Below are 14946 nucleotides of genomic sequence, written 5' to 3'. Positions count from 1 at the left end.
GTCCTCAGAGACTGACTGGTCCCTCTGCTTCTCTCCAGGCTGCTGCTGATACTTGCTCACACCGGTGAAATAGAATCAGAATGTACCAGAGAATGGAGGGGCATAAGGAAGAGAGAGGGCCGACGCCCCGCTTGGGTGGGTGGATGGGGCTGGACTCACCTGAGCTCAGCAAAGGTTTGCCACACAGAGGACAGTTAGAGTGGCCCAGGAAGGTTCCTCGCACCAGCTGGTGCCCATTGACACACTCCCGCCTCCCTGGAGCGTCCTGAATCTTATCCTTTAGATGAGTGGGACTCTTCCCCTGCACAAGACAATGGTGGGTCTCAGGACGTCTTCTGCATATTCTGGTGTAAGCCCCTTGAAGCACACGAGTAGCCGGCCTCTCCCCTGAGGATCCCCAAGCACCAGGTTCCACCCACAGAACAGTCTAACTGCTCTAATGGCTGGACCCAGCCACTGCCCTACACAGTCAAAAAGCCCAAGCTCTGGGCTTGAACTCACACCAATCTGTACCCTGGAAATCTCCACCCCCATCTGCCCCCCCACCGGCCCTCCCTCCCTCCTGCACACAGGAAATCCTATATAAACCCCGTGTTCTGCTCAGTTCTCTGCTGCTTCTCACCTGAGCAGAGGCAGCCACCCTCCTGGGTCTTTCCCTCCCCAAGCATCTCTTGTGTGAGGTTTGTTGGGTGTGACTTTGTGTGGTATTCCTCAGACTGCCACGATACCTTTCCCCTCAGAGCTGGAGAACTTACATCTGAACTTACATCTGGTCCTTTTGTGCCCTCCACCTCCCCATATCCAGTCCTGGCTTGAATCCCGGGGTTCCTGAGTCGATGGTGCTTTATGGAGCCGGGGAAGGAAGTGTGAGCCCCCCATCTCCCGCTCAGCCCCCTCACCTTCTCCTTTTGCCTGGTGACCCTGCTCCGGAGGGAGCTCAGGCTGCGCTTCACTCTGGTGCTCTTGTCTGTCTTCTCGCTCTTGCCCCCGCCGTCCTCACTCCTAGAGGGTGGGAAGGAGGTGATAAAGGGCTCCAGGCCACTCTCAGGCCACTCCGGGAGGTGCTCCTGGAATCCATCTCCCCCTGATGTGACCCTGCCTGTGGTTCCCAGTTCCCCATCCTCCCTTCCCTTCCCTCCTTTTCCTCTCCCCTCCTTCCTCGCCCGTCCCTCCCCCTCCTCTCGCTCTGCAGCCCAGGCAGTCCTTGAACCCGTGATTATCCTGTCTCAGCCTTTGCTCTCCAGGTGAAGTCAGCTCTTAGGGGACTTGGCCTAAAGGCCCTGCTATAGCCACCAATGCCCGCTTGTGCTTACTCAGACAAGAACTCAAACCAGGTGAGGCTGGAGTGGGCTCCTCCAGGGCTGACGGGCATGTGAGCTCGCTGACGGGCCCTGTAGGAGCAGAGCGGGACAGACATCTAAGTTCTCGGGCCACCGAGTCCTTCATTTCTGCATCCCCAGGGCTTCAGGGTACAGGCGCATCTCAGGGGCCCCGTCTGAGGGCCCACCAGTGACTGTGGGCCGCACACGGACATGACAGCAGGCTGTCCAGCAGAGGGCGGTGGTGCTGTGTCTTGGACGGACCATATGAGCATACCGGGAAAGTTTTCTAACCGATCTCAGGAAGCAGACTTCTTTTCTCGATGGTGTCATTCTCATCTAGGTTCCCTTTCCTCATCTCTCCATCCTCCTCCTCGGCACCCTCCCCCTCCTCCTCTTTTCCCTTTTCTTTCTTCTCCCCTCCCCCTCTTCCCTCCTTCCTTCTCCTCCTCTTCGGCAGTCTCTCTACATAGCCCAAGTGAGCCTTAAAGTCACAATCTTTCTGCCTCACCGTCTCCCCCAAACCCGGATGAAGGCACATTATTGTCACACCCATCCTTTCTTCTTCCTACCGGATCCCCGGAACTGTCTGCTGCCCTGTCTACGCCCATACTTGTCCCTCATACGGCCTCCCCCAATATTCATGCATACACACACCCCCACCCCCACACCCCACCCCACCCCACCCCGTCTCTCCCTCTGGCCTCACACTCATCTCCCCCCTCCCCCGGCCCCCGGCCCTCACGCCCGCTCCCTCCCACACCCCCGTCTCTCCCCCGGCCCCCGGCCCTCACACTCCCCGCTCCCTCCCACTTACCCGTGGTACTGTCGCAGCTCCTGAAGCACTTGTTGCACTATCAACCTAGGGGAGGGTGGGTTACAAACATCTGCACCATGACCAGACCCTAGGCCCCCGTGCACACTCTAACTGGGCACCCTGAGGACCCCATGGCGTCTTCCTGCTGGGCAAAGGTTGTTTGAGAAAGAAGCCCCATTATGTGAGACTAAGCCAGATTAGGCTAGCGTGGTCACTTTTCTAGAAAAAGATTTTTTTTTTTTGAAACAAGGTCTCCTGTATTTCAGGCTGACCTCCAAGCTGAGGATGGCCTTGAACACTTCCAGTTCTCCGGCCTCCACCCACGGAGTGCTGGGGTGACAGGTGGACACCACCGCATGCCTGGTTTATGTAGTACTAGGGATGGGGTCCAGCGCATGCTAGGTGAGCACTCTATGAAATGAGCCCCAGCCCAGCAGGGCTGCTTACTAGCAGCAGATACGTCCTCTGCCCCCCCCCTCCCCACCTCCCCCTAGCAGTCCTCTGGGGTCCTCTGTCTGGTGTGGGACAGACACTCACACATGGTCTGGCTCCACATGGTCCTTTTCCAGGTTCTCTAGCACAGGTGGTTCAAGGCCTAGAATCAGTCCCCAGCACAGGGGACACAGGGATGAGCAAGGGTCCAGCTCTACACCTGCCCACCCCAGCCCCGGAAGGATAAGAGGCTGTACCTATAACACCAGCCATGTCTCAGGGAGGAGAGACGGGAAGAAGCCATGGACCACCTTAACCGGTCTGTGCAGACTGAACCGACTCTCCCAGGCACGCTCAGGAGCTACACCCCCTGTTCCTTCTTTCAGAGTAAAGCCAGGGAAATAGAGAGAGCCAGAGCAGGGAGGGAGGGAGAGAGCGAGCAAAGGAGAGGATGAAGAGAAGAGAGAGGCAGAGAGAGGAACAGCGGGAAGAGGAGGGATGGAAGAAGGGAGCGGAGGAGGAGGGACAGAGAAGGGCAGGTGGAAGAGGGCTCAGTGGGTAGAGGTGCTTGCTCCCCGGGACCCACACAGTGTGCGGAAAGAACCAGCCTTGTCCTCTGACCTCCACATGTGTGCTGTGGCATGCGAGCATCCTTCCCAACACATCACACACACACACACACACACACATTATTAATACTAACAATAACAAAAAAGGAGTGAAGGAGAGAGGGGGTGCAGAGACGAGAGGAGGAGGAAGAAGAGGAGCTAGAGGCACCCCTGGGAAAGGCAGATGGCAGACGCCGGAAGTGATGCCCTCTTCTGGACCCGTAGCACTGCCAACTTCCTGCCCTAGTGACCCTGCGCTCCTGTCATAGCTCCTGTCCTCCCTGAGATCCAGCTGGGGTTCTACCCATGGAGCTCCACCCTGCCTCAGTCATTGAGATGTCCGAAAGACATTCCCGGGTCTGGCTACCTTGCACAGGTGGAGAGGACACGTCTGAGCCAGAAGCCAGTTCCAGACAGCTGACCTCCTCACAGGACACAGGCACCGACTTGGATCTTAGCCTTTTCTCAGGGTAGCTACATTCCTGTTGGGGGAACAGGATTAATTGCCCTGCCCCAGGTCAAGGGCACCCCGGGCACCACACCTGCTTTCCCAGCTCCAGCTTCCAGCCACATCAGGGCCTCCCTCTACTCAGTCAGACTGTAAAGCCTTTCCCAGAACTCTTAGCAATATTTGAGGCTGTGGTGCTCAAATCCACATGAATGGGAAGTCCCCCCAACCATGGCTCATGTTTAGGGACAAGGATGTCCCAGCCACAGACTGTAGTCCCGAGCATGCATTCCCCAGGCGTCAGCCACCAGCTCAGTTCTCTGTTCTCCCTGGCTGCAGACCCCAACCATGTTTCTTTCATTGCAGGCTGCACCCTAGGAAAGGGGCCTCTGTGCTGGGCTCAGGCTTCAGGATAAGGGGATAGGTTCCTTTTCCCTAGACCACTGGTAACATTTAGGGCTAGGATTATCTTGTCTGTCTCTCTGTCTCTCTGTGTGCGTGCGTGCTTGCGTACGTGTGTGTGTGTGTGTGTGTGTGTGTGTGTGTGTGTGTGTGTGTGGTGTGGTGTGCTTGCACATAAAGCCCAGAGGACATCTGTGGGAATCACTCCTCAAAGCATAATCTACCAGTTTTGTTTTAATGAGGACAGGCTATGCTAGTCGGCTGGTGAGTCTCCGGAATCCTCCACGTCTCCTCCTCCACAGGATTGGGATTGCAAGCATGCCCCACCACACCTGGCTTTTTATACTTGGGCCCTGGGGATCCAACTCAGAGCCTTGCGCGCGTAAAGCAGACCCCTTTTTGACGGTGCTGCCTTCCCAGTCCCATGATTCTCCTTTGATGGGAACATGTCCCTCTTAGAGAAGACCCTTTGACCCTGGGGTGGCTCCAGATGTGGCTATAGTTCATCCTGTCTGAAACTTAGGTTAGAATTAAATCCCCATTGTGAGTTATTAAAATGGTGGAAATTGGGGCTGGAGAGGTGGCTCAGGGGTTAAGAGCACTGGCTGTTCTTGCAGAGGACCAGGGTTCAATTCCCAGCACCCACATGGCAGCTCATAGCTGTTTGTAACTCCAGTTCCAGGGGATCTGACACCCTCATGCAGGCAAAACACCAATGCACATAAAAAAAATGGTGGAAATCTGACCATCTGCATCTAGACATGGGCCCTTGGGGAGGAGACTAGGGTTGCTTTAGTGTTCAGGCTGGAGCACACCTGAGTGCACTTGTTTTTTGTGACAGGGTCTCACTCTGTAGATCAGGCTGGCCTTAAATTCACAGAGATCTGCCTGCCTCTGTGTCCCGAGGTCTGGGGTTAAAGGTGTGCAACACCACCCATTCCACCTTTAAAGAATGTGTACGTACGTAAACTGGGCAGTGGTGGCCAGCCTGATCTACAGAGCAAGTACCAGGACAGCCAGAGCTACACAGAGAAACCCTGTCTCGAAAAATAAAAATCAACCGAAAAAGTGTGCATGCGTGTACAGTGTATGTACGTGTTTGTGTGGCTGTGTGCACACGTGTGTGGAGGCTAGAGGTCAACACTAGTGTTTTCCTCACTGTCCACCTTATATTTACTTTTTTTTTTTTTTTTTTTTTTTTTTGGTTTTTGGTTTTTGGTGCCTGTCCTGGATCTCGCTCTGTAGACCAGGCTGGCCTCAAACTCACAGAGATCCACCTGCCTCTGCCTCCTGAGTGCTGGGATTAAAGGCACACTCCATCATACCCATGCCTAGCTTTCTTAGCAGAAGCCCTTGAGAAAGTCTGTCTCAAAAGAAGATGGACAGCACTGAGGAATGACATTGCGGTTATCCTCTGGTCTCCATACCCTCTTCCCAACCTACATGTTCCCATTTGAACACGTGTGCAGGTGTGCATGTACTCAAACACACACACACACACACACACACACACACACACACACACACACACGCGCGCGCGCGCATGCATGCACACATGAGATAATGTGCTGAATCCCTAAGGACCACCCGATGAGAAAATCATCACCAAACACAACCCTTGGCCTTGACTTCTAGACTCATGATCTAAAACAATCCTCTTTCTTTATAATATGTGTAGTCTGTGGTATTGTGTTACACACACACACACACACACACACACACACTTGCAAATAGTATCTCAGGGCTCAGAGATGTCACAGCCATGGGCTAAATTAGGGAGATCCTTCTATCCTGTCCCTCCCACCCTTCACACTGGCATCGCAGCCCAGAGGGTGCCCACTGGTGGGGTGGTGCAGGTCCTGCCCACCTTGCTTGAGGGTTCTGCTGGAGTCTCATTGTCAGGTAAGCACACTTGGGTCCAAGTCTTCTGCCCCTCTCCAGACAGATTCAGAGCAAGGCTAGCCAGAGTCCGGGGGAGACTGGTTCCTTCCTCCACTGTGGAGGCATCAAGGCTGAGCCTGGGGGAAGAGCAGATATGGAAGTGTTAGAGGCTGGTGTCCATCTGGCCATGGCCTTAGGCACCCGGGGCAGGAGGAAATTCTCAGGGATGTTCCCCCCGGCCCCCCCCCCCCAGTCAGGGAGAGGGGCGGGGCACACAGAGGGCTTCACACCTCCCAATACAGGAAGAGTCTGCATCTTCAGGGAGATTCCCCCGCCCCTTTCTCTTTTTCTATGAGTTTCCTTTCTTCCTCCCTCTCTCACTTCTTCCCTCTTCCCAGCTTCCTTCCTTTCTTTCCCCCCTTTCAATGTTGTGGGTGGAGCCCAGGTCCTCACGCACACGCCAGGCAGGCACTTAAGCGGCACCTGAGCCCCCTTGGGAGGAATTGAGGCGCACCAGTGCAGGGTGGTGGTGACCAAAGCCCTCTACTTTTGATGCTGCTACTGTGGGTGCCGGGAGATGAGCACCCATCCGTGTTTCGATCTCACGTGAGTCTGTAGCATGCAGGTGGGGGGCAGATTTTGTGTAGACATTCTAACACTTACAGGCCATCAGGTATGGGCTTAACAGGGTGAGTGTGAAGCAAGTGGAGCCTAGGTGAACACACATGTGTGTTTGTATGTGCAGGAATCCACACACACAGATGCTCATATGAGAACACATCTTTGGGCTGCCTCTAGCAGCACAGGCACGCTGCTGGCCCTATGTTGTGGGTTTGAAAGTGCAGGAATCTGCACATAGAGGCTCACAATGCTTCTTCCCAATCGAAACTTCCCCTTTGGAGGGAAGGGGAACCCTCAGAAACTCACAAGGGGGCTCAAGAACCTGACAAGTTGTATGAGGAGTTCACACACTCACTGTGGGAGAAGAGACTCTCTGGTGGAGCTGCCTGTGAGCTGTACAGGGCTCCCAGCAGCTTTGGTGAGTCAGAGTCAGCATTCATGATATAGCCGCTTTTGAGTTATCTACACTCATGTAAGTAATCCCTCACCCAGACTCCTGTAGGTAACTCCAGTGAAGCCGGCTCTCTGAGCTGGACCTGGATGGGATCATTTCTTTGGCCTCTCACCGGTGCCCTATCTGGGGTGAAGAGATGTTTGTCTACATCTCCTCAGCAAAAGCCACACAGCTGAGTGCCAGGCCGGACAGCAATATGTCCTGAGAACTGGCTGTGGCCTCCGGGAAGGTAGGCAGTGGTGGGGGGATGGGGCTGACCTTCGACAGCTCTCTGAGCAACTCCGAGGCCTCTCCCAGCTGCGTCTCTGAGGCAGGACTGGATCTCCTGCATAGCTTGAGCAGAGGGGCTCCCTTCTGGCTTCTTCTCTGGGGGTCTCGGGATCCATAGCCACTTCAGACTGACGGTAGTCGGAAGGGGACCCTAAGCCCAGATCCCGGAGGTACTCGCTGCCCTGAAGGGCTCCCATATCCAGGCTGAGGTCCTCTGTGCTCTCGCTGAGATGCCTTGGAAAACCATCTTCCTGTAGGTTGGGAAAAGAGGCTGTTGGTCAAGAGGTAACAGAGGTGAGGTCTCCTGGACTCAAGTCCCCACTCCTCAGCACACAGATGGGCTTATCTTCCTCTTGTCCAATGGGAACTCATCTCTCCAGTGGTATGCTGTGGTGGTTTAAATTTTGGGTTTTAGCCTTGCTTTGGCCACAGTATTTCCTCACTGTGCTCCCTTTCTTCTTTTTGGAATGGTAATGTCTAGTCTGTGCCACTGCATGTTGGAAGTTGTGATCTGCTTTTTGGTGTTGATTTTACAGATGGTTTTGATTTTACAGGGGGTTACAGTTAAGAGATGGACTTGAGTCTCAGAAGAGACTTTGAACTTTAGACTTTTAAATAGTGTCGAGACTGTGATAGACTATGGGGACTTTTGAAGTTAGACTAAATACATTTTGAATTATGACTATCAACCTATGGGGAGTGGATCATGGTTGTTTGAACAAGAACGGCCCCCACAGGCTCATATGCTTAGTCACCAGGGAGTGGCATTGGTTGAAAGGATTAAAAGGATGAGGAGGCGTGGCCTTGCTGGAGGAAGTGTGTCACTGGGGGTGGGCTTTGAGGTTTCAAATGAGCCCAGAGTCTCTCTCTGCCTATAACACTTGCTGGCATGCTTGCCGCCATCATGAAAATGCACTAAGCCTCTGAAACGATAAACAAGCCTCCAATTAAGTGTGTCTTTTATGAGTTGCTGTGGTCATAGTGTCTCTTCACAGCAATAGGACAGCCTAGCCTGGGATTCAAGGTTTCATTTCCCCAAAAGGCTTCCACGCTGGATTGCCTTGCTTCTTAGCCAGAACCATGGTATTCATAGGCCACATTTCACTCCTGTGTGTGTTTATGTGTGTTCTTGTCTGTGGAGGTACAGTGTAGATATGTATGGGCATGTAAAGGTCAGAGGGTCAAACCTGGGTACCCTTCCTCCGGTCTTAGTTTCATTTTCTGTTGTTGTAATGAAATTCCCTGTCTAAATCAACTTCAGGGAGAAAGGGTTTATTGGTTCATAGTTCTAGGTTGTAGGGAATGGTGCCAGTCAGTTGAGCAAATCACCAAAAGCCCCTCAGACATGCCCAGGCTAGCCCAGTGTAGACAATCCTTTAGGAAGACTCTGTTCACACATGCTTCTACACTGTATCAATTAGACAATCAAAAATAACCATCCACCTTGGTTTTTGAGACAAGGTCTGTCAGAGGCTTGAAATGCACCCATTTGCCCATGCTGGTTGGCCAGTGAGATTTTTCTGTCTCCTCCACTGGGATTATAGCTTGTGCTACTCCCCCAGGCTGTTCTGGTTTTCTTTGTTGCTTGGCTGGTTTTTGTTTTGTTGGCTCTGGCTGTCCTGGAACTCATTCTGTAGACCACCCTGGTCTTGAACTCACAGAGATCCGTCTGCCTCTGCCTCCTGAATACTGGGACTAAAGGTGTGCGCCACCGCCACCCAGCCAGACTGTTCTGTTATATGTGGGTTCCTGGTATTGAACTCAGATCCTCACTTTCGGACAGCAAGCACTTTACAGTGAGTCCTGTCTCTGGCCCAGACAACGTTTTGTTTATTTGTCTTTCGGCTCTTGTGGGGAGTTGCCAAGGACAGGCTCATACAGATCTCTGTTTACGATCTGCTTTCAACGTTTTTGCTTGCTTTGTTTCTTAGGTAGGGCTTTGCCAGACTCCTCTGGTTAATGAGAAACTCCTGGGCCTCAAACTTGTGAACCTCCTGCGGTAGTGGCACTTGTGCTGGGATGACAGAACCCCAACTGGCTCTACTTTCAATTATTTTATCATTATTTTCTGCATTCATTTATTTGTTTGCTTGTTTATTGTGTGTGCTTCTACACCAGAGGACAGCTTGTAGGAGTCTGCTTTCTCCTTCTGCCACTAGAGTCCTGGGGATTGAACTCGGGTCCCCAGGGGTTGGCGGCAAGCTTCCCCACCTGCTGAGCCATCTTGCTGGCCCTGCTTTCAGCTCTGTTACACATATATCCAGAAGCAACATTGCTACCTCTTAAAGTAGCTCTCTGGCTAGCTTTATGGAGGTGAGGGAGTGGGGATTGAATCAAGGGACTAGGCAAGCACTCTATCACGGAGCTACATGACTAGCCCTGTGCATGTGTGCGTGTTCGTGCGTGCGTGCGTGTGTGTGTGTGTGTGGGGGGGGGGTGTGTGTGTGTGTGTGTTTGTGTGCGTGTTCGTGTGCGTGCGTGCGTGCGTGCGTGCGTGCGTGTGTGTGTGTGTGTGTGTGTGGTGTGTGTGTTTGGGTGTCTTTGTCTGTCACTCTCCACCTTACGTTTCGGTGACACAGAGTCTGTTGCAGAACTCGAGCTCATGGTTTGGGCCAGGCTGGTTGGGCAGTGAACCCTGTCATCGCTCTGTTTCTATCCACATCCCAAGTGCTGGAGTTTTAGACACACACCATCATGCCTGGCTTTTTAGGTGGGTGCCAGGGACCTGAACTCATGTTTGTACAGCAAGTGCTTTAAAAACAGCCGTCTCCCCAGCCTACTCCTCCCACCTTTAAATACCACATCCGACTTTCAGTCAGTCTCTTTCTAAATGACCACAGTGTAGCCGATCTGAACCAGAGCGGCCTTGCCCTTGCTTTCCCGAGACTTTGGCTGCAGTCTCCTTTCCGATCTCACCCACCCCCTCGATTGCTCTATTCCTGTTCCTGAAGCCTGGACAACCTCGCGTGGACTCCTGTCTCTTTCCCCATTGCTTCCCCACAAGGTTTCCTTGCGTCTCTGCTTTTCATCTTCCCATAAATATAAACACGTCAGGATGGGCTCTGGGCTGGGGCTGGGCTCCCGCCTTTTCCAGAGTCTGTCCTCTCTCATCCCAGGCAGAGGTGGGAGCCAGGCCAGAGCTGGGGAGGAGGGTTCTGGGAATCTAAAGCACAGCCTGTCCCAGCTTCTAGCCAGCAGGCACACAAAAAGAAGGGAAAGCCCTACCCCTCCTTTGCCTGGGAGCTGGAACACTTTTTCAGACTCAGTTCCCTGGGCGAGAAAAGATGGGGGCCTTCCCAGAGACCTCATTAAACACTGGGTTCCAGGCCTGACACCTTGCAAGAGGATCTAGGAAATCTCTGCTCCTGCTCTCCAGACCCAGGGAGCCTTGGGTTACGCCCCCCCCCTCACCTCGCCCCCTACAACACACTAAATTTCTGTTCAGTCCAAAGCAGAGGCAAGACATCCCCAGCTTCCCCTGGCTGCCACATGCAGGCTCACATTGTACACAGACACTTTGTTTTTGCAGTGCTGTCGGTGGGATCCAAGACCTTGAGCATGCTAGGCAAGTCCTCGATGACGGAGCCACGCCCCCAGCCCCTCACCGGGAACTCTAGACAGCACTTACTGCTCACACCAGTCTACTCCTCACTAGGGAACTGGTAGGCAGTCCCTCTACCTCTGAGCCACACTTGGGCGCTTTTTAATAGAAAGGTCTTACCATGTGGCACAGACTAGCTTGAAACTTGAGATTTTCCTGTCTCTGTTTCCCAAATCACAGATAGTTTTTTTTTTTAAATGTGAATAGTTACTTATTCCATTAGCTTTTAGAAAGAGGCAGCTCACTCAAGCAAATTCAACTATACAGCGTCTCTGCTCCTATTTTGCCATGCAACCAAGTGTCTGAGTTTCAACAAACAGCAACCAATGCTGAAGATTCTTAATCTGCAAACCCAAGTCTGAAGGTTCCAAAAGAAATTGAGGCCTGACATGCTAAAGCAAGTGGAAAATCCCACATGTGACAGGTCACAATCAAAATGCAGTGATGGGCACCAGAGAAATGTTCAGCAGGTTAAAGCATTTGCTGCCTAGCCTGACAACCTGAGTTAGGTCCCTGAGAACCACAAGTGCTGTGGCACTGGAACAAAATAAATAAAAAAAAAATCGTTAAAAAATGAAGACCGAAATAAAACAGAGAGGTGGCTCAGCAGTTAAAAGCAAGCATTGCTGTTGCAGAGGACCTGAGTTCTGTGCCCACCACCCATATGCTGCTGGAACACAACTGCACATGATGCACACACAGTAGCCTGGGACTCCAGCTCCAGGTTATCTGCTGCCCTCTGTTGGCCTCTGTGGTTACTGCACTCATGTGCACAAACCTCCACACATATAGGATTAATTTAAAAGTACCCCCCCACACACACACACAAATGCAGAGATGCAAAGCAGCATATGAAATACCTTCAGGCCATGTGTATTAACTAAACATGAGGTATCAGTGAATCCAAGGTTTAGATGGGGATCCATCCCCAAATTATTTCATTAGGTATACATAAATATGCCCAACCTGGAAAAGTCCATAATCAGGTCTGGGGAGACAATCCCAGTGGTAAAGTGTGCTCTCAGTAATCACGAGAACCTGAGTTTGATTCCCAACACCCACATAAATATAAAAAATCCTGTAACCTCATCAACTGGGAAGGGCAGGGACAAGGACCTCTAGATAGCCATCAAGTCTCCCAAATCCACAAGCTTTAGGTTCAGTGACAGATCCTGTCTCAAAAAATAAGATGGAGAACAATTGAGGAATATACTCAACGTTGACCTCTGCGGTGGTATTGTGTTCTCCAAAATATTATGTACTTTAATAAACTTATCTGGGGTCAGAGAACAGAAAAGCCACTAGTTAGGCAGTGATAGCACATGCCTTTAATCCTAGCATTCCAGAGATTGAAATCCCTCTGGATCTCTGTGAGTTCAAGGCCACATTGGAAACAGCCAAGCATAGTGACACACACCTTTAATCTCAGAAAGCCAGCCTTTAATCCCAGAGAGTGGTGGTAGAAAGCAGAAAGATATATAAGGCGTGAGGACCAGAAACTAGAAGCATGTGGCTGGTTAAGCTTTCGGCTGGTTAAGCTTTCAGACTTTGGAGCAGCAGTTCAGCTGAGACCCATTCTGGATGAGGACTCAGAGGCTTCCAGTCTGAGGAAACAAGACCAGCTGAGGATCCAGCGAGGTGAGGTAGCTGTGGCTTGTTCTGACTCTCTGACCTTCCAGTATTCACCCCAATAACTGGCCTCGGGTTTGATTTTATTAATAAGAACTTTTAAGATTCATGCTACAGACCTCTGATGTGGTGGTTTGAATAGGAATGGCCTCCATAGACTCATGTGTTTGAACGCCTGGCTTGCAGGGAGTGGCATTGTCAGGAGGTGTGACCTTGCTGGACGAGCTGTGGCCTTGGGGGTGGGCTTTGAGGTCTCGTATATGCTCAAGCTGTGCCCAGTGTGGGACAGTTCACTTCTGCTGCCCTGAGAATTAAGATGGAGGACTCTCAGCTCCTTCTCCAACACCATGTCTGCCTGCACACCACCATGTCCCACCATGATGATAAGGGATTGAACCTCTGAAACTGAAAGCTACCCCAATTAAATGTTTTCTTTTACAAGAGTTGCCATGGTTATGGTGTCTCTTCACAACAATCAAAACTAACTAAGACAGAAGTTAGTACCAGGAGCTGTAGTGACTGCTTTTGTGTGTCAATTTGACTCAAGCTAGAGTCATCAGAGAGAAAGGAGCCTCAGTTGAGGAAATGGCCTCCATGAGACCAGCTTTAAGGTGTTTTCTCAATTAGTGATCAATGGGGAAGGGCCTACTCCATTGTGGGTAGTGACACCCCTGGGCTGGTAGTCTTGGGTTTTATAAGAAAACAGGCTTAGTCAGCCATGTGGAGCAAGCCAGTAAGCAGCATCCTTCCATGGCCTCTGCATCAGCTCTTTGCTCCAGGATTTTGCCCTGTTTGAGTTCCTGTCCTAGCTTCCTTCAGTGATGAACAGTGATGTGGAAGTATAAGCCAAATACTTGCTTTTTGGTCACGGTGTTTTGTTGTAGCAATTGAAACCCTATCTAAGACAAATTGGTACCAGTGTAGTGGGGTATTGCTGTGATAGACCTGACTATGTTTTTGGGAGGATTGTGGAAGGACTTTGGAACTCTGGGCTAGAAAAGCCATTGAGTGTTAAGAGCTCTGTGGGATGCTCTGTGGGAGTTTGGAAGATAAGAATGTTCAGAGCCATGCAGAGGATGGAGGCCTGGCTTGTGAAGTTTCAGAGGGAAGTTTAAAGACTATCAGGGCCATTTGTTATTTTGAATTAAGAGTCTGTGGTTCTGGTCAGCTGGGGCTGAGGAATCAGCTGTGATTAACAAGATACCAGAATTAGTAAAGCAAAACTTTCCTTTGCTGGGATACTTGATACTGGTCGGCTGGAGCTAAGAAATTAGGGGTGATTAAGAAGAGACCAGCATCACTGAGGTGACATCTTCTGGGAAGTGTTTCCTGAGATCACAGAGAAGCTGTGTTCCAGAGGCAGCCAATCTTGTACTTTGTGCTGGCAGCTGGATTTGGTAATGTGTAGGAGTCACCCAGGTGGTACTGGTTTTGAAGGCTGAAGGGATCACAGAGAACAGCTGAGGCTCGGCACTATGAGAGGCCAGGAGGGCCATTGGTGAAGGTGCAGCCTCAGTGACAGTTGAGGGCCCAGGACTGCAGGGGTCATGCAGAGAAGTTGAGGCATGGCACCATGAAGAGAGCCTATGAGAGGCTTTTGGTGAAAGTGCAGCCCTGTTGCAATAGAGACCCCAGTGCTTTGGAGATGCCAGTACCATGGGACGACCACCAAGAACAGCAGCAACAGTGGAGTGAAGCCAGTCAGAGTCTAGAAAATAAGCTGTGTTTCCTGAAGACGGTGGAGCCAGAAGAGTGACCCAAGCTCTTTGGAGGAGTCCAGAAGATCGTGAGTGGATCCCAGACATTGGAGGGTTGGGATTTGGTTTTGCTTTCATTTGATTGTGATGGTGCCCTGATTTTTCCCTCTGGAGGTGAGAAGTTATTTTACTGAAGCCCACAGTTGAGAGACTTTGAATTTGAAAAAAAAAAAAAAACCAAAACTTTGGATTTAAAAAGAGATTGGCTATATTAAAGGGACTGAAATTTTAATGTGTTTGAATTTGTAAAGACCATGGGACTTATAAAGTCATTTATGTTTTTAATGTGAGATCTTGGGGATGAATAAGAAAGGAAGAGTTGTGGCTTAATCATGATGGGTTTGTGTGTCAAGTTGACAACTTGTCACACAAATATCTGGCATCCACATGCATGGATGTGCATCCACACAGATGCATGCACATATACACAAATCTAAAAATCACATGTGTGGCTCATGTGAGACTCTATCAACAAAACCACACACATACACAAAAATCATGCCTGGTGGGACACGTCTAAAATCTCAGCACCTGGAAGGTGGAATCAGGAAGATTTAGGAGTTCAAGGTCCTCTTTGGTTACTTAGTGAGTTTGAGGCCAGCCTGGGCTACATGAGACCCTGCCTTAGAGAAACAAGAAAACAGGGCATTTGGGTGGTAGCTCAGTATAAGGACCAGAGTTCAGATTCTCAGAACCCAGAAGCAGGG

General features: G+C 51.1%; 1 protein-coding gene across 1 annotated transcript in view; it reads right to left on the bottom strand.

Moving 5' to 3' along the window:
* Positions 1-14946, bottom strand: part of Arhgef18 (Rho/Rac guanine nucleotide exchange factor 18) — a 102075-nt gene that overhangs the window by 71982 nt on the left and 15147 nt on the right. The window contains exons 3-10 of the mRNA XM_028857340.2: positions 7241-7503; positions 5894-6044; positions 3544-3658; positions 2674-2731; positions 2137-2181; positions 1314-1391; positions 900-1002; positions 160-301 (exon numbers count right to left, since the gene is read on the bottom strand). Coding sequence (XP_028713173.2) covers positions 160-301; positions 900-1002; positions 1314-1391; positions 2137-2181; positions 2674-2731; positions 3544-3658; positions 5894-6044; positions 7241-7503 — 955 coding nt within the window. The remainder of the gene's footprint in view (positions 1-159; positions 302-899; positions 1003-1313; positions 1392-2136; positions 2182-2673; positions 2732-3543; positions 3659-5893; positions 6045-7240; positions 7504-14946) is intronic.

This window comes from Peromyscus leucopus, chromosome 23 (genome assembly GCF_004664715.2).
Source record: "Peromyscus leucopus breed LL Stock chromosome 23, UCI_PerLeu_2.1, whole genome shotgun sequence".
Lineage (NCBI taxonomy): Eukaryota > Metazoa > Chordata > Mammalia > Rodentia > Cricetidae > Peromyscus > Peromyscus leucopus.
Note: the sequence above shows the minus strand (reverse complement) of the source record. Positions and strands in the feature narration are given on the sequence as shown.